General features: G+C 44.2%; 1 protein-coding gene and 1 non-coding gene across 2 annotated transcripts; one reads left to right on the top strand and one right to left on the bottom strand.

Moving 5' to 3' along the window:
• Positions 1 to 183: 183 nt before the first annotated feature.
• Positions 184 to 8,589, bottom strand: LOC138084706 (protein SLFN14-like). Its single transcript, XM_068979072.1, has 4 exons — positions 7,542 to 8,589; positions 5,723 to 5,851; positions 3,513 to 4,227; positions 184 to 1,018 (listed from the first exon to the last, which is right to left on the bottom strand). The coding sequence occupies exons 1-4, from the start codon at positions 8,578 to 8,580 to the stop codon at positions 184 to 186; spliced, it is 2,718 nt and encodes a 905-aa protein (XP_068835173.1). The 5' UTR covers positions 8,581 to 8,589.
• Positions 8,590 to 22,065: 13,476 nt separating this feature from the next.
• LOC138084883 (Z30 small nucleolar RNA) lies at positions 22,066 to 22,162 on the top strand. Its single transcript, XR_011145286.1, has one exon. It is a non-coding gene; the product is annotated as a Z30 small nucleolar RNA (small nucleolar RNA).
• The last annotated feature ends 65 nt before the right edge of the window (positions 22,163 to 22,227 follow it).

The following is a 22,227-nucleotide window of genomic DNA, read 5'->3' as shown; positions in this document are numbered from 1 at the left end:
GTGGGGAAGACCAGTGACCCCGCAGATAGAGGCCCAGTGCCAGGAGACAGTTCTGTGGCTCCATGCAATTCTGACCCAGCCTTGACGTCCTCGCTTGTGACAGATGAAAGGGCGAAGCTGCCACCTGCTGGGGAGCAGGGAGACTCTGCTCTCTGTCCCTTCCTATACTGTTTGAAATAATTTTCAGAAGGTTGCCCTCTTTTCATAAAGCAGGTAGAGGTGTTTGATGGCTTTCGAGGCAAAACAGAGCTTATGAACTTCCTCTGACAGGGCATACTCCGGACTGAGCCCAAACACAATATTCCTCTCCAGGCCTGAAAACTGCTGAATACTGTCTAAAACAATGTGACCATCCAGAACACCAGAGGCCTGGCTGAACACAACCTTTGTGGGTCCACAGGTCTCAAATAATTCCATTGCTCTTAGCAGTGCAAGCTCATAGCGTTCTCTGTCCTCCGCTCTCCTGCACAGAATTGCTATGTCTCTGGGCAGATAGCCACACTGGAACAGGTGGTGACATCTTTCAGCCACGTGTCTCGCGATTTCTTCTGTGGTCAAGTTAGTCTCTGTCTCACACACCCCAGGCAAAGCCTGGGCACGCATTGCTTCCTCATAGGAAGCTTCCCTGAACGACGCCAGTGTGTCTGGAGACACGCTGGGGTGAGGATTTTCCTTGATCCTCTTCATTTCTTCTTTCATGAGCATCGCTATTTCCAGAGCACAGTGGATCCCGCTGGTGATTGTTTTCCGAGGAAACTGAGCAGATGGAGGCGGAAGGCCGTTGCCATCTCCATGATGGACTTGGAAAGGGTCCAGAAAAAGCCAGAGAATCCCGTGGTGTGGGTTTTCACTTCCAGCACCCCTCGCTTTTGGGTGGGTGATTCGCTTGGCCTTCATGTACCAGTCACCATATTTACTGCAGAAATGCTCAGTTTCATCCATCACTATGTGCTTGATCTTTGGGAACTCCCCTCCCATGAAGGTTTTCCGGGTCACAGCTCGGCAGGTCGTTTGCTGGCTGTAAGGAGGAAGGAGAGAATAGGGCTTCAGGCATAAAAATAAAAGGAACGCCATGCATTTATGACTCTCTGGATTGGCATTCGAGACTGGCTCTCATCCGGAAGCTGATTCACTGATTCAGTAGTGTCCCGAATACTACAAAAATGCTCTTCTTACAAGGCTCCTGACATCAATTGTTGTTTAGTCACTAAGTCAGGCTTCCCAGGCGCTAGTGGTAAAGAACCTGCCTGCCAATACAGGAGATGTAAGAGATGGGGGTTCCATCCCTGGGTCGGGAAAGATCCCCTGGAGGAGGGCATGGCAATCCCCTCCAGTATTCTTGCCTGGAGAATCCTTTGGACAGTGAAGCCTAGTGGGCTATAGTCCATAGGGTCTCATGGAGTTGGACATGACTGAAGTGACTTAACATGCACGCACAGTCGCTAAGTCACGTACAACTCTTTTGCGACCCCATGGACTATAGCCTGCTGGGCTCCTCTGTCCATGGGATTTCCAGGCAAGAATACTGGAGTGGGTTGCCATTTCCTTTTTCAGGGGATCTTCCTGACCCAGGAGTCAAACTCGTGTCTCCTGCCTGGCAGACAGATTCTTTACCACTGAGCTACCTTAGAAAGCCCGCCTGACAGAATGCATATTGCAAACCCTAATCCTTGGAGCTATCAAGTTAAATCAGCATGTGAGACTTTTAAAATGAACTCAGGTAGAAGATTTTGTTATTTCTACTACAGTCCATTTCTACTGCTTAACAATCCCTAAAGATAAATTCCTTATATCTAAGGGAAATCTCAAAATGAATTTACACTTGTTACTACTATTTCTTTACTTTCTATCTTTTTTAGAGCTGGGAAGCAGTCGCCTAGAGGCATATCATAATTTTCATATGAAAAAGAAATATGGGCTCCTATAAGTTCCTCTAAAGAAAATCCTCCTTTCCCACTTATTTTTAGTACAATGCCAGAAGCCGCTCTAGATTTTGGTTAGGAAAGCATCGAGAGGTTTCTGAGTTCCATGACGTGTCAGGATGTTAGGTAGGGTATCAAGTCTACAGGGCTATGCCTCCATGGAGCTACCATCCTACTTACTTAGCTCATTTTCATTTATAGTATATTTTAGCATATAAATAGATATACATGCATATATGTACTTAAAAATTTTTAGCTGTTTATCGCCTCCTCTAATTTAGATTCAAGTCATATCACCCATCCCTACAGATTTCCTGATTTTGCACATGTAGTCCCTGGGGCTTTAATCCCTTTGTCCAGAATCACAAACCCCTGAGTCACAACTATTCAAGTTCTTTTCTTCCAGTTTGCACAGTGTAGACTTCTTGAAGAAAAGCGCTGATTCTTAGCCATCTCTGTATCCCCCTCACATTGTGCTCATCGATACTTGTTGAATTTAACTTGGCTTTTGCCTGGGGTTCTCTTAAAACTTACCTATAAAGCATAAGAAAGAACATAGTTCAGCACTGTTTAGAAGATCCTTCATTATCTGGCATCTGCCTCCTTTCCAACTTCATCGTTTGTCACACACCCACAGCTCCACAGTCTCCAGGCAGACCTACCATTCTGATTCATCTCCATGCCTTTCTATTTGCTGTGTCCTTTGCCCAAAGAGCCCCCAATTAATGCACTCCTCCTATTGACCTCTTAATTAAGAAGTCAGGATGTCCTTCATTGGAGAGTATTTGCTGACCAAACTATAGCCTAAGCTAAGTTTAAGCACATCTTTACTATCACACTAATTATACAACATTCCCATTGCTTATTTTTCTCTTTGTCTCTCTTACTGGGCTTTACGGCAAGGTCTTCAACATATTTTCCTCCTCTAACACTAAATGTACACTGCATCTAGCATATAAATGGTGCTCAAAAAAGATTAGCTTGATAAATAAGTCAAACAAACCACAAACGAAAAGCCCTCATGCGCTGGATTGAATAACAGCCAATTTCTTTTACTAAACTGAAAGCTAAAAATTTAAATCAGAAGCAAATGTGCATGGTTTCTAAAATGACTGAATCAGAATAAGTCGAACACATAAAAATATTTTATAAATGAAATCAAACGGCATTTAAAATCAAGTTCGTGTTAGGTAGAATGTCTAATTGACTGAAATACCCTATGAAAGCATATAAGTACCCTATTAAAACATTAAATATCAAGCAGAAAGCATATGTGAAGCAAGATGGATTCGTGTCAGCCTTTCTTAAGTTTAAGGCTGTAGACTGTGGGGAAAACTGTTTCTAGTTCTATAAATTGAAAATTATGCCTATGTGGCTAATTGATAATGAGATGTTTAAGCGTGAACACTGCAAAGTGCTCTTTTCTAGCTCAGCTGCTTGATCACTTGCAAATATACACATAGTTTGGGCTCTCGCCTGTATGCATCAAAGGCATTGCACAATCTTACACTAAAGACACAGATTACTGGTGCAATGCTGTTGAGAGACTGACTAAATACATTTATTGTGTTTAGTTAGTGAGGTTCTTACGTCACAAAATCCTTTAAGGCATCACTTTCGCAAACATAGAGGATCTCCTTGGGCTTGCAGTGGAATAAGTCCTTAATTTTCTCCATGATCTTTATAGCCAGCACTGTCTTTCTGATTCCTGGAAAGCAGTGGACGAACAGTTCTCGTGTCTCCTGAAGGCTCTGTGAAAGCAACTCACACTGCTCCACTACGAGCAGATTGGAAAATTCACAGCCCACTTGGTCGCTCAGAAGGGATCGAGAGCACAGCGAGACCATGATAAGTGCCTGCAACAATTTTTCCATTTCGTCCTCATCAGCAAGCCTGTAGGGTTGGGGATAGCGCAAGGCGATTTCTCTGGGTTTGCACTGTGTGCCGGGCAGGTGCACCAGCCTCGGAATGACACACACTTTCCCCATGTAACCACCAACAGTTCCCAGTTTCTGCTTTAACTGACGAGCAGTGTTCTGGGCATACCCCAGACCCCCAGTCCACGTGGGGTCTGTTAAGACTGTATAGAGTACCGGGGGGCTATTCACCGCTATTAGGAGAGCATCACACAGGACACACTGCTTCTTCCTTAAGCCGACATCACTCGCCCAGCTTCTGGAAACTATCACAAACCCATGAGAACAAGGATCTATCTGTGTCTTCATTAATTCCTCCAGTCCTTTATGATCTGAGAATAGCTTCTTACAGAGGGATTCTGGTTTAAATTGAATCTTTTCCCGTGTCACTGAAAATTCAAGGAATAGAGGTTACTAACATTTATAAAAGGACATTTAAGTATTCCCACGACCTCATAATGAAGTAAGCCTAGCCATGGAACTGTGACTGGGATAAGTTTCCTTATCTGCAAATAAAGCACCTCCTCTTCACAGGCCAGGGCTGTGAAGTCCCTGTTTCTGACAGCTGTCATGCAGGGAGGGGTCTTCACAGAGCAGCCTTCTAGCACTCTGTCCTCAACCCTAATGACCCAGTAACTCTAGGAAGGTACTTCTTGTTAAGGGTGTGTGTGAGAGAGAGGGGGGAGAAAGAAAACTGATGCTTTGGGGAAACTAAGAACTTTCCTTTTGGAACAGTGATTCTTAACCTGTGGCAAGTTTGACCCCAGTAGGGTATTTGGGACTGTCTGGAAATGGTTTGACTTTTTGTAGCTGGAGAGGTGCTACTGTCATCTAGTGGCTAGAGGCCAGAAATGCAGCTAAACTTCCTACAATTCTCACGGCGGCGGCGGCGGCGGCTGCTGCTGCTGCTGCGGCTGCTGCTGCTGCTGCGGCTGCTGCTGCTGCTGCGGCTGCTGCTGCGGCTGCGGCTGCTGCTGCTGCTGCGTCGCTTCAGTCGTGTCCGACTCTGTGCGACCCCATAGACGGCAGCCCACCAGGCTCCCCTGTCCCTGGGATTCTCTACGCAAGAATACTGGAGTGGGTTGCCATTTCCTTCTCCAATGCATGAAAGTGAAAAGTGAAAGTGAAGTCGCACGGTTGTGTCCGACTCCCAGCGACTGCAGCCTACCAGGCTCCTCCGATTTTCCAGGCAAGAATACTGGAGTGGGGTGCCATCGCCTTCTCCAATTCTCAGGGCAGCCTCCCTCAAACCAGATGTAAAATAGAGAACCAGCGGGAATTTTCTGAGGGACGCAGAGAGCTCAAACCCTGTGCTCTGTGACAACCTAGAGGGGTGGGATGGGATGGAGGTGGGAGGGAGGTTCAAGAGGGAGGGGACACGTGTATACCTATGGCTGATTCATGTTCACGTATGGCGGAAACTAACACAATATTGTAAAGCAATTATCCTCCGAATAAAAATAAAATCTTGATTTAAAAAAGAATTATCTAATCCAAATGTCAACAGGGTCGAGGTTGAGAAACTCTGCCTTAGACTCTGCCTGGACTCTTCCCTGGAAGCGTCCAGGTGACCCCATGGCTCACTTCCTTTTGCCTTGGAAAGCCAGGGGGGCAGTTCTCTCAAATTTATTCTCTCATATTCGGAGGGGGAAAAAAAGCTATCTATGATTGGAAGCCCAAAGGTACACAGAAGTATAGGGTGGATTTAATGACTGAAAACAAGAGTTCACCATGTGTATTGGTTCAGGACCATCATGTCTGCTGAGCCTACATCTGACCTTCTCCAAGGAGGAAGTCTGGGATGAATTGCTACCAACCACCCCCCACCGGCGACTTAATTTTAAGGAATAAATTGTCCCCTCAATTGAAATCAAGAAGGAATACCTGGAAACAGGTGCTGTTGGAGAGCCTCCTTAAATTCTAGGACTTTGATGGGATATGACAGGCTTCTTAGGGGAGATGAAGCTGATGAAATCAGGTGAAGGCTGTGGTCAGCCTCCAAATTGGAAGGAACTAAAAAAAAAAAACCCACAAAGCATCATTTTAGATGATAAAGAACGTTTCTATTGCTCTTCCTACAGTTGACGTATGACATGTGCCATGCCTGGGCTGCCCGCCCTCTTCCTACGCTGTCAATAGTTCATGTGTGTTAGGAAGGAGGTCCGGGACTCCTACAGGGCCATGCACCTTCTAAGTCACCTGTGACTCATCTCAGACAAGTCATTTCTCCTCTCTATCCTGTAAGGGTGAGCAGGTGGTCCCTGCGGTTCCTTCCAATTCTAATACTCTGGTTCCAGGTCACCCCTAAACAGAAAAGGTTTCTAGTAGTGGTGGTGGTGGGATGGCAGAAAAAGTAACCACAGGATTTCCTTGGTAGTCCAGTGGTGAGGACTCTGCCTCCAATGCTGGGGATATGGGTTCAATCCCTGGCCAGGGAACTAAGGTCCAATATAGGAACTAAGGTCCAGCATGCCTAAAAAAATTTTTTTAAGTAAGCACAGTAATTTTTTTTATATTGTGATAGTTGTTAAAGGTCCCTGCCCCCCACCACCACCACTGCACCCCTGCCAAGTTTAGAAAAATAAAAAGTGGTAGAATCTCTAGCTTGGTGTGTGTGTCTGTGAAGTAAACTCTAATCTAAGATAAGAGAAAGCATAGTCCAATACAATCACTCAAGTCTTGATCCAAGCTTCTTTTTACAAAATCTGGAACTAAATGACGCTGGAGGCAAACTGATAAATTTCATTCAGCCTATAAGTCTTTTATGGGCCGATCTGAAATCACCAGGGCTGATGCTTAGCAAAACTGAAAAGAAGTGAAAACACAAAGTCCTCTTCCCACACCCCCTTCCCAGCACCTCCTTTTGCATAAGTTTTTAGTTTTTCTCCACTTGGTGGTGCCCCCAACCCCGAGAGTGGTTCAAGGTATGGGCTAATGTTACTGAAGCAGTTCAAATTTGTCAACAAGGTTCCCTTGAAAGGATTAGTGGAGAGCTATTCTTAAACAGCATTTCTCTAAAATATCACCTTTAGAGAGACTAAAGATGAACGTTTTAGAGTAGGAATATCAGCCTGCAAATTTGTTTCAGCAGACCTTTACAGTGTGTAAAAATGAGACCAAGAAGGATACATCAAATGGTAAACTGCTTGTGATTATGAATGACTTTGGCTTTTGCTTCTTGTATTTTTTGGTTTCCTATTACATACATGTTAACTTTTAAGAAAAGAATGTTATTTTTAAAAGCTTAAAGGAAAAATTAAAAAGGAACTTTCATAAATTCATGGCTGATGACATACAGGCTTTTCTTGACTTCACACAGTTCATATTCTGAGTCTTTGGAACTAAAAATATAGAAAATCACCCTTAAAGAGGAGAAGATTTGTAAGCAAAAGCAGATTTCTGTTCTTTTTTTCTTGTTTAGTTGCTGTTATTTCCAACTCTTCTGCCACCCCATGGCATGAATGGTAGCCCGCCAGGCTCCTCTGTCCATGGGATTCCCAGGCAATAATACTGGAGTGGGCTGCCATTTCCTTCTCCAGGGGATCTTCCCAACCCAGGGATCGAACCTGCGTTTCCTGCATTGCCAGGCAGAGTCTTTACGGCTGATCCACCAGGGAAGCCCCATTCTTTACCTGGACAAATAACCAAATGAAGACAGAAGTTTCTGCCTCCTGATTGAACAATGGCTTCTCTTCTGCTTTACCTGATTGAATATCCAGCATCATGGTTACCCACTGCTCAGCTGACAGCCTCGTGACAGAATTGTCCCTGATGATCCAGGAATCCGGGGCTTCTGTGAATACGACACAGCAGAAGGGCTCCACGTGGACCACACAGACATAACCATACAGGACATCTTTTTGGTATACATTTAAGATTTTGGTAGTGAAGTTCACCTTCGGCTTCTCACAGCAGAAGTGGAATGTAGGCAATTTTTCTATGCAGTTTTCTATTTCTTTTTTTAGCAAGTCAGGGTTCACTTTTTCTCCCTGACATCCAAACACTTCTTTGCTCTTATCATCCACCCCGATAATTAGGTACCCACCATGGGTGTTGGCAAATGCAGAGACATAATGAGGCAGCATTTCTTTAGTCCGAGGAATGATCTTTCTGGTGGTGAACCTTTTAAACTCGACGTGTGTGGACTCAGTGAAGCTGAGCTTCTCCTTATACACAAGCTTATCCTTTTTAACAAATTCTGAGGCACTCATCCTCATGTCTTCCTCTTCCTGCATATATCTGTCCAGAGCTTTCTGAGAATGTAGCTCCTGCATCTTCGATCTTCCTCTCTGGGTTCTAGACTGTTTCTCTCGGAGGAGCTCCAGGGCGCTGTGGGCACTCAAATTGATGGTGGAAGTCACAGCTCTCTGATATAAATTGGAGCGCAAGCTGCAGATCCTTAGGCTGAAAACATCTGGGCACCATGACTTCACAAAAATCATAAGATTGTGTCCCTGCTGCACATAGTCAAGGTATTTCTGTGAACCTGAAGGGAGGAGCTTCTGAAAAGAAGTTTCCAGATCATGTCCCAGTCCGTGGCATCGGTAACTGTAAGTTTTATCCTCAATCTCCGCTTTGATCACACCCCCTCCAGAATTTAACAGTGCACACGTCGCTTGGATGATTCTAGAATTCTCAGTTCTTTTCAAATAGCTATTGGTCATCCTCTTCCTGTTTTCCTCTCCAAAAGTGACTCTGCCCACTTCTACGGTTATCTCGGGATAAAGCATTTCCGTCTCCATCTTGAGGCTTTCCACCTCAGCAGCTCTTCTGCGTCACAAACAATGACAGAAAGAGGTTCCAATAAATAATTAGGACAGAAATGTTGTTTCAATATTAACATAAATTCCGGAGATTATAAAATTTTCTTCAAAGCTATAAATTCTTGGAGATAGGTTTTAGTATTGGAAATCATCTTTGATATCACTGTTTTTTTTTAATTGGAGTATAATTGCTTTACAATGTTGTATTAGTTTCTGCTGTACAACCATGTAAATCAGCTACCTGTATACAGTCATTCCCTCCCTCTCGAGCCTCCTTCCCATCCCCCTATCCCACCCTTCTAGGTCAGATTCCACTGTTTTCTCCCAACTTTGTCAAGACCTTAGGCTTCCCAGCATGAATGAGCATAAACTAAATGCTTAATATTCAACTTTAGAGGAAAAAATTGTATTGTGGAAAATTTTAGCTGTTTTTCATTTTAAATCAGGAAGCATCAACAGTGAGCCCAGATATAAAGGGCATGGATTGTTACAGGAGCTATACAAATTTTACAGAAATGGTTGCCATCACAGGATGCTCCTATTTACAATTCAAAGGGGAAAGAAGACAATAGAGAACCAAGAGAGTATAGCTTTGAAGTATATGTGGTGTACAAGATCTAGTTATAAAAACAAACATACAACTTGGTATTCTCTATGAGCTATTTTATACATTTAAAAAAGCTTTATTCTGCTCCTGAAAGAATGCCAACTGACACCAAATGCAGAAATCTTTCAAGCTCTTCAGACATTCTTCTAAAAGTACATTTCTTATACAGTGTGATGTAGGAACAGTTTTCCTTGCTTTCTAGTAGTTCTGTCTGTGGGAACCTCTAAGACCTGGGAATGGGCATGAGCCTTTGAGACATAGTTACTAAGTTGTGGTCAACCTCCTTTTGCTTCCCAGATCAGAAAACAGCCATCTAAATTTAAGTTGGCACCCCAGAAGCAGATGTTACAGAAACGTCCCCTCCTTTGTTTTTGTTAATTGCAAAATAAAATATTTACCAACCCAAACCAAAATTCTTCCTCTAGAAGAAGAGAGCCCAGTCATGTTTCTTCTCCCCACCCCTACCCCCCCCCCACCCCCCATAATCTCTGCTAAGCAGAGGCCATGTGGGTATTGTTTGTATCCACCAAGAGGAAAAGAAAGCAGGCATCCAGCAGGCTGGGTCCCCTCCTGTGCCATTAGTTTACTCTTGGTTGCTTTCTCACTTCCTCCAAGCAAACCGGAATCAACCCGATGAGTTGTTTTTTTTCATAGGTATACATTTACATTTGTGAATACAAATGTAAATGTCTGGCTCTTAGAGAAATTTCTGGTAAGATTCTATTCATATCATAGAACCACAGTAGTGTTGGAAGGGACTTTAAAGATCATTTTAACCATCAATCTGGTTCTTAAATACTCTCTACAATATTCACAACTCCCAACAAATTGCTTTCCAGTAACTGCTTGAACACCTCCAATAACAACTCATTGTCTCTCAAATTAGTCCCCTTCGATTTTCTGACAGCTCTGTTATATATAGCTTGCTTATTTTTAGCTATAATCTGTCTTCCTATAACTTCTGCATGCTGGGACTAAAACAAATCTACTTGCTTTTAAACTAGAAGAACTATACTCTCACGGATGTTACTTGAATGCTGATAACAACAGTGATAGATACAAAGTGGTCTGAGAGTCTAGCTCCAGGTGAACATCTATGTGCTCCACATGTCCCCAGATTTCTCACTCATCTTCCTTTACCAGATTCTCCTGAGCTATAATTTTATTCAGTTCTTCATGCCCTCAGACAAAAGCTGAGAAGAGATGGATGAGATTAAAAAAAAATTTTTTTTTTTTACCTGATGCCCTTGCTTTTCCTCTTGCTGTTTCAGTTCCACAGCTGGGTTTGGTCTGAATGTTTGCCTTCTCTCACAGTCCCTGTTGCCTTCTGATATCAGCCTGGGAGGAGCAGGAACTCTGCCAGACTCCCCAAGACTTCGCAACATTGACCCACTGAGAAAGGCTGATAAGGAGTCAAGAGAAGTCCATGACAGGGCAGATTGGCAGGCCACAGTCTGACCTCTGGGAGTAAATGAAGGAGTAATGGGAAAATTAAGGGGTTTTCAAGTGCAGGGCCAAAGCTAAAACTTCCCACCTCTGAAAGGCTGAATGTCTTTTTTCATACACCCTACAAGCATCTTCTGTTATAGTTAATTTCATTTCAAAGCTCTATATCTATTTTAAATTAAGCTGCCCTGTACATATCCATTATGAACAATATTAACCTATTTTATCACCTTCCAAATTGCTTGTCTGTTCTTCAGTTCAGTTCAGTTCAGTCTCTCAGTCGTGTCTGACTCTGCGACCCCATGAATCGCAGCACACCAGGCCTCCCTGTCCATCACCAACTCCCAGAGTTCACTCAGACCTACGTCCATCGAGTCAGTGATGCCATCCAGCCATCTCATCCTCGGTCGTCCCCTTCTCCTCCGGCCCCCAATCCCTCCCAGCATCAGAGTCTTTTCCAATGAGTCAGTTCTTCACATGAGGTGGCCAAAATACTGGAGCTTCAGCTTTAGCATCATTCCTTCCAAGGAAATCCCAGGGCTGATCTCCTTCAGAATGGACTGGTTGGATGTCCTTGCAGTCCAAGGGACTCTCAAGAGTCTTCTCCAACACCACAGTTCAAAAGCATCAATTCTTCGGCGGTCAGCCTTCTTCACTGTCCAGCTCTGTGTCTGTTCTTACTCATATTCTATTTTTCCTATTCCTTTTCTAGACCCTTTCTAGAAAAATGCTCATTGATGAAGGTTTGGCTATCATGGATGAGAGGATTACAGATGACTTCTCATCAAATTTCTTTTCCTTTCCTTCTTTTTTTAAACTTTTCTGTATTTTCTAAATGGTCTACAATAAATGTCCATCATTTGTATAATTTACAAAACAATTAAATGAAAAAAATAAAACAGATAAGAGACGGTTATCTCATTTGGGGATGCTAGTTAAACTGAATCAAGTTTCTTATAGAGGGCTGACCGATGGCCACCATTTATTGATGGTGATGATGGGGATGGACCTATAAATGTTAACTTACAAGGGCTTCCCTGACAGCTCAGTGGGTAAAGAATGCAGGAGACCCTGGTTTGATTTCTGGGTCGGGAAGATCTGCTGGAGAAGGGATAGGCTACTCACCCCAGTATTCTTGGGCTTCCCTTGTGGCTCAGCTGGGAAAGAATCTGCCCGCAATGAGGGAGACCTGGGTTCGATCCTGGGTTGGGAAGATCCCCTGGAGAAGGGAAAGGCTACCCATTCCAGTATTCTGGCCTGGAGAATTCCATGGACTGTTTAGTCCATGGGGTCTCAAAGAGTCAGGCAGGACTGAGCAACTTTCACTTTCACTTACAAGGAAAAAGGATGTTTACAGGTGTGATTAAGTACTGATGTTGAGATGAGGAGACTATCCATGTGGGCCCTAAATCTAAACCAGAAGTGTTCTCATAAGAGCACCAGCAGCAAGAGGTTTGATATGTACAAAAGAGAAGGCAAAAGACTGCAGAGGCAGAGACTGGAGTGACGTGGCCACATGTGGAGGGTGTCAGCAAGCATGGGGAACAGCCAAATAGACTGCCCCCTAGAGCTTCTGAGGAAGGGGAGCACAGCCCCTGCTGATACCCTGATTTCTGCCCACTTGTGTCAAACTCCTGGCAGTGACAGAATAAACTTTTGTTCTTTTAAACAACCAAAGTTGTGGTAATTTGTTACAGCAGCCTCAGAAAACTAATACAGTTCTTTCCCCCAAGTCAAACCATCAAACATCTACATCTACTTCAACTTGTTCATGACGAAATGACAATAGTAAATAGGTTTCTGAATACCCCTCGCATTTCATTAACTAAGGTTACTGTTCCTATGAAGTTCTGCTTTGCTGGCAGACCCTTTGTACCTGTTATACTGAAAAGAGTTTCCAGGACAGGAGGCAGAATGGATACTATGATGAATAATCAGCACAGTTCAGTTCAGTCGCTCAGTCGTGTCGGACTCTTTGCAACCCCATGAATCGCAGCACGCCAGGCCTCCCTGTCCATCACCAACAAACTAATAAAGTGCAAGCGTCGGCTCTCAGCTTCAACTTTAACCCTTTTCACTCATGTCATTTTCAAATCCAGTCTCATTTATTTTATTTTTTAATTTCTTGGCCACACTGAGTGCTGATCCTAATTCCCTAACCAGGGCACCACTGGACCACCAGGGAAGTCCTCAGTCTCATTTTTTTTTTACCTTTAGTCCTCACTGTGCAGCACGTAGGATCTTAGTTACCTGACCAGGAATCGAACCTGTGCCCCTTCCTTGGAAGTGCAGAGTGTTAACCACTGGACTTTCAGGGAAATCCCCGAAGTCTCGCTTTTAGTTCTACCGTCTACCTTAATTCTCAGCTTCACTGAAACCCTTCTATTACTTACTTTTAGAAAGATAGAAAAGACCATCATTTACTGGACACGTGCCTTTGGGCACAAGGGACCAAGCTGGGAGTGTGGCACACCACATGGAAACTGAGATTACTTGCCCAGGATTCCCTGGTGGCTCAGATGGTTAAGAGTCTGCCTGCAATGGAGGAGACCCGAGTTCCATCCCTGGGTCGGGAAGATCCCCTGGAGAAAGAAGGAAATGGCAACCCCCTCCAGTAATCTTGCCTGGAAAAGCCCAAGGCCAGAGGAGCCTGGCAGGCTACAGTCCATGGAGTCAGACACGACTGAGTGACTTCACTTTCACTTTTCAAGTGGAAGAGCTGGAGGGTGGTCAGGTCTGTTTAATACAAATGCTCCTACTCCTTCCATTGCCTCTCAAATTTAGGATTCTGGATTGCTTTGGAGTCTTCAAAATCAGAAATTTACCTAAGTACTTCCTTTTTTCTTCCCAGTCAACAGGAAAGACATTTTATGGGGCAGGAGAAGTAGGAATTGGATTGCTTTCTCCTTCTTGTTCTTTTTGTGTGTGTGTGCTGGGTCTTCGTTGCTGCACGCAGGCTTTCTCTAGCGGTGGCATCAGGGCTTCTCGCCTTGCGAAGCACAGGCTCTAGAACCCAGGCTCATTATTTGTGGTGCAGTGGCTTCGTTGCCCCATGGCATGTGGAATCTTCCTGGACCAGAGATCAAACTCAGGTCCCATGCTTTGGAAGGCAGATTCTTAACCACTGGACCACCAGGGAAGTTCTCCTTCTTATTCTTTAATGAACTGTTGGGAACCAAATCAGGAGAAGAAAGGAAAATGTGAAAGATGAGCAAAGAGAGTTTCTCGTCTTCAAAGTTCCTTAGTCAAGTCCCCTGGCTTATGAATAGTAGGTTATCAGAACAGGGAGGAGTTCTCATTTTGGCTCTGATAGCTAGAAGCAAATGTCCGCGATATGAAGCAACTTGAAATCAGTAGCTTGGACAGTGATTCTTTCTAGGTCTTGGGACAGTAATCTGGCCATGCTGTTGACAGTTAGCTAAGAACTAGAGCCCCCCACTTATTTAAGATGTGTTTATTCACTCTGCATTTCAGTTTATCCTCAGAGATAATTATAGCACAGCCTTCAAGCTCAAAAGCACAAACAGCTGAATACCAGCCTTCATCTCACTCTAAATTCATTTGTCAGTATGACTTGACTAGCATAGCAGACTTGATAACATAGTGACGGACAGCAACAGTGCTGTTTTCACCACACCACCATCTGACTCTGAGTAAGTCTTTCATTCATTCTCTCATTCAGACAACCACTTTTTTTTTTTTTTTTTGAGCCCCAAGGGCATTGCAATTCCATCACTTTTTAGCTCTGAAGCTATGGTTAAGATAATCCAAGCCAAGGGTTCCTTCTGTATAAATTGGAGGTAATAATAGTGCCTTCTTCATATAGTTCTTGTGAGAATGAAGTGAAATGATGTATACAAAGAATTTAGCATGGTGCCTGGGATAGAATGGCAGCTTTTCATTTAATAATCAATTATCAAGCACTTACTGTGTTCCAAACATAGTACTGTGCTCTGGGGCTACTGGTCATTTTCACCATTTAGTGACTGCCTTCTTTGGGCCAGATCTGTAACTTTGATGATCTCAAATTGTCCTCATAGTAACTTGTAAGACATGCATTATTTTCACGATCTTATAAATGAAGAAGCTGAGTTAAGAAAATTAAAGCTCAACACTACACACATCGTAGTTAGCAGAGCTGAGATCCGAACCCTTGGAGTCCAGCTGACTTCAAAACTCACTATCATTCTGCTGTGCAGCCTTTCCTGTTAGCAAGAATAAGACACATGTCCTGTTCACAATCTAGAGGGGGAAAACATGTATTAAAGAACTCATGGCAATACAACATATGTGGTAACACCAGGTGAGAACTTTATGTACTATGCATTGTTCTCAATTCTCATAATAGCTCCATGAGGTAGGTAATGTCATTATTCCCACTTTTACAGATAGAGAAACTGAGGAACAGAGAGTTTGTGATGCTTGCAAATACTATAACCCGTACGAATGACCATAACACTCTAGTGCCATTCTGGCAAGCTAGACTCATATGAACAGTGTGCTTTGGGTGTTCTAACAAGTGAAAATGACTAAGCTTGTGAGAACAAGATAAGATCTCATAAATGAGATGGTATATGAGCTTAATCCTGCAAGTAAGTGTGCACCAGGTTGAGAAAGGGTGATGGGGAAGGAAGGGGAACACCAAGAAAAGGAAACAGCACTTGCAAAGGCCCGTTCTCTTCACTGTCTAAACTCTCTTATTTTTAAAGTACAATGAAAGTGATGAAAGTGAGTCACTCAGTCATGTCCAGCTTCTTGTGACCCCATGGACTATGCACTCCATGGAATTCTCTAGGCCAGAATACTGGAGTGGGTAGCCTTTTTCTTCTCCAGGGGATCTTCCCAACTCAGGGATTGAACCCAGGTCTCCCGCATTGCAGGAAGATTCTTTACCAGCTGAGCCACCGGGGAAGCCCAAGAATACTGGATTGGAAAGCCTATCCTTCCTCCAGCGGATCTTCCTGAGTCAGGAATCCAACCTGGAGTTCCTGCATTGCAGGTGGATTCTTTACCAACCGAGGTATCAGGGAAGCCCCTAAAGTACAATGAAGATCCTTAATGGGTCTCTAAAGTAGGCATTCCATTTTTCTCCACACTTTCCTTTTATTTCTTCATGTCTTTCTCCCCATCCCTATCCTCCTGCCACCCTTCACATGCCACCTGCCCATTTCTTACTAGCTGTCACCTGGACACTTGCCATCACTTGAAATGGCTTCCCCTTCTTTCACTCTGCCTTCCTTTCATCTATTTAAAAACATAGTTGCCTAATGGGTTTTCATATCTAATCACCTATCTCCTCAGACTCTGAAATCTTCACATTGCCCACTTTGTCCAGAATAGTCTAAACTGCACAGGCTGTAAGCCGCCATCTCGGCCCGTTTTCAATTCGTGCCACCCCCTTTCATCACGGCTAACACTGGTCCTCAACTTTGGTGTGAATCAGAATCTCCCCTGGCATGCGTGTGTGTGTGTGTGCGCTCAGTAGCTTCAGTCGTGTCCAACTCTTTGTGGCCCTATAGACTGTAGCCCACCAGGCTCCTCTGTCCATGGGATTCCCCAGGCAAGAATACTGGAGTGGGTTGCCATGCCCTCCTCCAGAGGATCTTCCCGACCTGAGGATCCTGGGGATCGAACTCGCATCTGCCTGCGTCTCCTGCGTTGCAGGCGGATTCTTTACCCACTGAGCCACCTGGGAAGCCCACTCCCTTAACATACTTATTAAAAATATACACACCTGGGGGCTCCACCTCCAGATTCAACCTTACTGATTCCAGAAAACTGAATTGTGCAGTTTTGTCCTTTGTTTTTGATGTTTTAGGACGTCTATGTTAACTTTCCTTCTGGTGTTTCTAACTCACTGACTTTTGAGAAACACTACACCGTTTCAACCTTACCTAAATTTGGAGGGGAATGGCAACCCACTCCAATATTCATGCCTGGAGAATTTCATGGACAGAGGAGCCTGGTGGACTCCAGTCCATGGGGTCGCAAAGAATCAGACACGACTGAACGCCTCTCACTCACTCACCTATACTTTCTTATTTAATTCAAGAGTTAAATTATCTGCTCCCAGAATCTCCTAATTCTCAAATCCCACACATCTTTCAAGACTCAGATCAAAGGCCACCTCTTCCATGACGTTTTTCCCGCACTCGTTTGCAGTTCTTTGATATTTAATGCCCTCTCTTTGTTGTTGAGTGAAAAGTGAAGTCGCTCAGTCGTGTCCGACTCTTTGCGACCCATGGACTGTAGCCCACCAAGCTCCTCCATCCATGGCATTCTCCAGGCAAGAATACTGGAGTGGGTTGCCATTCCCTTTGTTATTTAGGAAGAGCCCAAACCTCTGACCAGCCAATAAGTTTCCCCTGGGTGGGGAAGAAGTGGCACGTTCATCAAAGTTCACCCCAACCTCTCTAGCGCTCAGGTGGAAGTTTGGCACAAGTGCAGTATTGCTGGATCACTGTCTGAACCGATAGCTCTTCCTGTCAACTACAAATTGGCACTTAGGGGTTAAAGCGTCTGCCTGCAATGTGGGAGACCTGGGTTCAATCCCTGGGTCAGGAAGATTCCCTGGAGAAGGAAATGGCAACCCACTCCAGTATTCTTGTCTGGAGAATCCCATGGACTGAGAAGCTTGGTGGGCTACAGTCCATAGGTCCTAAAGAGTTGGACATGACTGAGCGACTTCACTTTCACTTTCAAGAGCATTGCCAACAACTGAACAACAAAGGGCTTTGACATCTGCCTAGAGATGAATAGCTGTTGACCCTCAGCCCCTGAGGGAGTTCAGGGTGGAGTGAGGCACTCTGTGCTCCAGGAAATCTGGTGGGACAGGTCTTTAGATAATTGGATATTTTTAGGAACAGATTTTATGATCTCAAACCTTCCATCGCCTCATACCTAGAGAAGCACTAAATCCCTTCATGGTGATATCAGATCCTCAGGACTAACAAAAAGCCTTTTGTAAAATGAGTGCTTCAGGGTATTGAACTCTGCCTTTCAGTTCAGTTCAGTCACTCAGTCGTGGCCGACTCCTTGCGACCCCACGAATCGCAGCACGCCAGGCCTCCCTGTCCATCACCATCTCCCGGAGTTCACTCAGACTCACGTTCATCGAGTCCATGGTACCATCCAGCCATCTCATCCTCTGTCGTCCCCTTCTCCTCCTGCCCCCAATCCCTCCCAGCATCAGAGTCTTTTCCAATGAGTCAACTCTTCGCATGAGGTAGCCTAAGTACTGGAGTTTCAGCTTTAGCATCAGTCCTTCCAAAGAAATCCCAGGGCTGATCTCCTTCAGAATGGACTGGTTGGATCTCCTTGCACTCCAAGGGACCCTCAAGAGTCTTCTCCAACACCACAGTTCAAAAGCAACAATTCTTTGGCACTCAGCCTTCTTCACAGTCCAACTCTCACATCCATACATGACTACTGGAAAAACCATAGCCTTGACTAGATGGACCTTAGTCGGCAAAGTACTGTCTCTGCTTTTGACTATGCTATCTAGGTTGGTCATAACTTTTCTTCCAAGGAGTAAGCATCTTTCAGTTTCATGGCTGCAACCACCATCTGCAGTGATTTTGGAGCCCCCCAAAATAAAGTCTGACACTGTTTCCACTGTTTCCCCATCTATTTGCCATGAAGTGATGGGACCGGATGCCATGATCTTTGTTTTCTGAATGTAGAGCTTTAAGCCAACTTTTTCGCTCTCCTCTTTCACTTTCATCAAGAGGCTTTTTAATTCCTCTTCACTTTCTGCCATAAGGGTGGTGTCATCTACATATCTGAGGTTATTGATATTTCTCCCAGCAATCTTGATTCCAACTTGTGCTTCTTCCAGCCCAGCGTTTCTCATGATGTACTCTGCATAGAAGTTAAATAAGCAGGGTGACAATATACAGCCTTGACGTACCCCTTTTCCTATTTGGAACCAGTCTGTTGTTCCATGTCCAGTTCTAACTGTTGCTTCCTGACCTGCATACAGATTTCTCAAGAGGCAGGTTAGGTGGTCTTGTATTCCCATCTCTTTCAGAATTTTCCACAGTTTATTGTGATCCACAGAGTCAAAGGCTTTGGCATAGTCAATAAAGCAGAAATAGATGTTTTCTTGGAACTCTCTTGCTTTTTCGATGACCCAGCGGATGTTGGCAGTTTGATCTCTGGTTCCTCTGCCTTTTTTTAAAACCAGCTTGAACATCAGGGAGTTCATGGTTCACGTATTGCTGAAGCCTGGCTTGGAGAATTTTGAGCATTACTTTACTAGCCTGTGAGATGAGTGCAATTGTGCGGTAGTTTGAGCATTCTTTGGCATTGTCTTTCTTTGGGATTGGAATGAAAACTGAACTTTTCCAGTCCTGTGGCCACTGCTGAGTTTTCCAAATTTGCTGGCATATTAAGTACAGCACTTTCACAGCATCATTTTTCAGGATTTGAAACAGCTCAACTGGAATTCCATCACCTCCACTAGCTTTGTTTGTAGTGATACTTTCTAAGGCCCACTTGACTTCAAATTCCAAGATGTCTGGCTCTAGATTAGTGATCACATCATCATCATTATCTGGGTCGTGAAGATCTTTTTTGTACAGTTCTTCCGTGTATTCTTGCCACCTCTTTTTAATATCTTCTGCTTCTGTTAGGTCCAGACCATTTCTGTCCTTTATCGAGCCCATCTTTGCATGAAATGTTCCCTTGGTATCTCTTAATTTTCTTGAAGAGATCTCTAGTCTTTCCCATTCTGTTGTTTTCCTCTCTTTCTTTGCATTGATCGCTGAAGAAGGCTTTCTTATCTCTTCTTGCTATTCTTTGGAACTCTGCATTCAGATGCTTATATCTTTCCTTTTCTCCTTGGCTTTTCGCTTCTCTTCTTTTCACAGCTATTTGTAAGGCTTCCCCAGACAGCCATTTTGCTTTTTTGCATTTCTTTTCCATGGGGATGGTCTTGATCCCTGTCTCCCGTGCAAAGGAGAAAACCTTATATCTTGTCTTTCACCCACTGCTGCGTTGGAAGTCTCTCAGAGCTATCTGAGATGCTGCCTCCCGGGCTGCAGTCCTCATTTTGCCCCAAATAGAACTTAACCCACAACTCTCATGTTGTACATCTTCTTTAGCAGACATTCCCCAAAGTCCAGAGCACACACACTCTACAACCCTGCCTCAGATGCCCTTCCCTAGTGAAACAAGGCACTCTAGGTAACAGCCTCTCCAACGTCGGAAATTAAGGAATTGAAGGACGGGCAGAAACTACCCAAAGTCTAACTTCTAACTCAGGCTTCAGACCCCGCCCAGCCACAGAGCGACTGCAAACGCGCTTGCGCCCTCTGGCCGGCTCCGTCCCCAAAGTTCGCCTCGCGCTCCGATTGGCTGCTCTCCGCAGCAGCCCCGCCTCAAAGCTGGGCGCCACGTGATCCACTGGCCACCGAGTGATTGGTCGTTCCTCTCGCTGGGGCTGCCGGCCCTGCCGCGAGGAGCAGGAGTCTGGAAAGCGGCAAGTGGGTGCCTCCCGCGGGGTACAGCACAGGGTGGGCTTCCGTCAGCCTCAGCAAGCTCGGGCAGGCCTCGTGAGAATGTAGGACGTAAGCGTTTTGGGAGGTTCGGAAAGCGGAGTGCAGAGCCCCATGCCTGTAGCTTTGGTTTGCGTCCTGGCTCCGGCCTTACTCGTGTTTCCCCCACAAGAATGGCTTCCGTCAGTCTTTCCTTAAGTTGGTGAGGTTTGGACGTATTAGTAGTATTGTTATTTTTCTTATCATCATTTTGAGAGTCCACTGCGTGTAAGCATTGGTGGTCCTGCGCAGGGGGCCATGCAGAAAGCCTTGAGTTAGAAGCTGGAGGAAGGAGGGCTTATAGATGCTTGCGGAACGTCCTTAAACCAGCATGAAATGTTGGAGGTAAGTCAGTTTTATAAATTGTGCTGATGCTTTTATAATCTAGGAGCTTAGGGTTTAGTAGCGAGGGTCATTCATTGATTAAATTAAACGCTTGTTTATTGAGCCGCCTTCTGTTGCCCCAGGTTCTCTGCTGAGTGTAATGGTTGCAAAGGCCAGTGAGACCCAGTCCTGGTTCTTCAGGAGCTCTGTCTGTGTGATGGGACTGGTGGATGAGACAAGGAGGTGGAGGATGGGAATGAGTGAATATCTGGCGTGTGACGCCTACTATGGTCGGAAAAAGTGCTGTGAGAGTCAGAGGAGGGGGTAACTGAGGGAGTTAGGGACCAGTTAACCGAGAAGGGGTCTTCCCTGATAGCCCAGCTGGTAAAGAATCCGCCTGCAATTTAGGAGACCCCGATTCAATTCCTGGGTCAGGAAGATCCACTGGAGAAAGGAAGGACTACCCCCTCCTGGAGAATTTCATGGAGCTCTGCTCAAGTTTCCTGCTTTGAATTAAGTTTTGTTAGCTCTTTGTTTTTTTTAACACGTACTCCTGCAAAGGCTGGTGGGATCAAGGCTCAAGCCTCTAAAAAGGCACTTTGTTTTTAGTAGTTTCGCTCTCTTTGTGGAGTTTAGTTGCTGAATGGAGAACACAGGCCATATGTAGCTGTCCAGTTTTAACTAGGGAGTATCAGTCTTTATAAGTGGCTGACTGAAGCATGTTGTGTGTCCAGAATTGCTTCTTATATATTGACAGTACTCTGCTGAAAAGCTGGTGAGGTTGACATTGTTTGCAAACCACGAAAAAGTGTCACTTAGAATAAATAAAATGTAGTCAACTTTCTCATTCAGAAATTGATTATCCAGGTTGTGAATTACTCAGGCTTTGCATTGTTTCCTTTACCTTGCCCATCCTCTGGAGAAAAATGAAATTAAACCCTATATTTAGCTGGTAATGGAAAAATATAAATCTGGTGACCAGACCTGTTTCTCTTCCAACCCTGTTATTAATTTGCTATGGACCTTTGTCAAATCATATTCCCCTTGGGTTTTGGACTCTTTAGAAGACTTCTATAACATTTTTATGGCTAATACTTTTCATCTTTATTGGCAGTAGAATTGTAAATCAAATTATACATTAAATGAATTGGAGTTTATAGAGGCTTTTTAGTAGAAAATCTTTCCTGAAGGTTTTCCTTTAGAACTAGACTATAAATCCCTTCACAGACAATCCCTAAGATTTTATCAGGCATGGTGTTTGGGCTCACTAAAACCAGAAATTATTTTGAACTGTAAATGCTTCTCTATTCTGTATTTTAAAAGCAAATAACAAAAAAAACCACATAACCCAAAACAAAACTTGTTCATGTTAACATTTTGTACAGCAGAGTTGCTTAAGGTGCATAGTGGAAGATGCAATATTGAAAGCCCATGCTTGAAATTTATCTGAAAAGAAGCCTTTTTTTTTTTCATGGGTAAACCCAAGTTTTCTCTGATGTGAAAATAGGGTTTGGGGCTGCTCTTATGAAATACAAGGAGGTGAAAGCAATGATGCGATGATGAGTGAAGCATAGTCTGACCTGGTATTGCCATTGCTTCAGTGTTGGCTTTGACCAGGGTATGACCCCTTAATCTTCTCTCTGAGCTGATTCTGGTTGTGGTTTTTCTACACTGGTATGTTCTAGTCTATTTGGATACTGGCTTTATTATGTG

Source organism: Capricornis sumatraensis, chromosome 8 (assembly GCF_032405125.1).
Source record: "Capricornis sumatraensis isolate serow.1 chromosome 8, serow.2, whole genome shotgun sequence".
NCBI classification, from domain to species: Eukaryota; Metazoa; Chordata; class Mammalia; order Artiodactyla; family Bovidae; genus Capricornis; species Capricornis sumatraensis.
This window is presented reverse-complemented; position numbering and strand designations above follow the sequence as displayed.

Coding starts and splice junctions, on each gene's coding strand:
- LOC138084706 (XM_068979072.1), bottom strand. CDS start 8,580: ATGGAGACGGAAATGCTTTATCCCGAGATAACCGTAGAAGTGGGCAGA. Junction 5,852..7,541: donor GATGCTGGATATTCAATCAG/GTAAAGCAGAAG, acceptor TTTTTTTTTTAG/TTCCTTCCAATTTGGAGGCT. Junction 4,228..5,722: donor CCAACAGCACCTGTTTCCAG/GTATTCCTTCTT, acceptor TTGAATTTTCAG/TGACACGGGAAAAGATTCAA.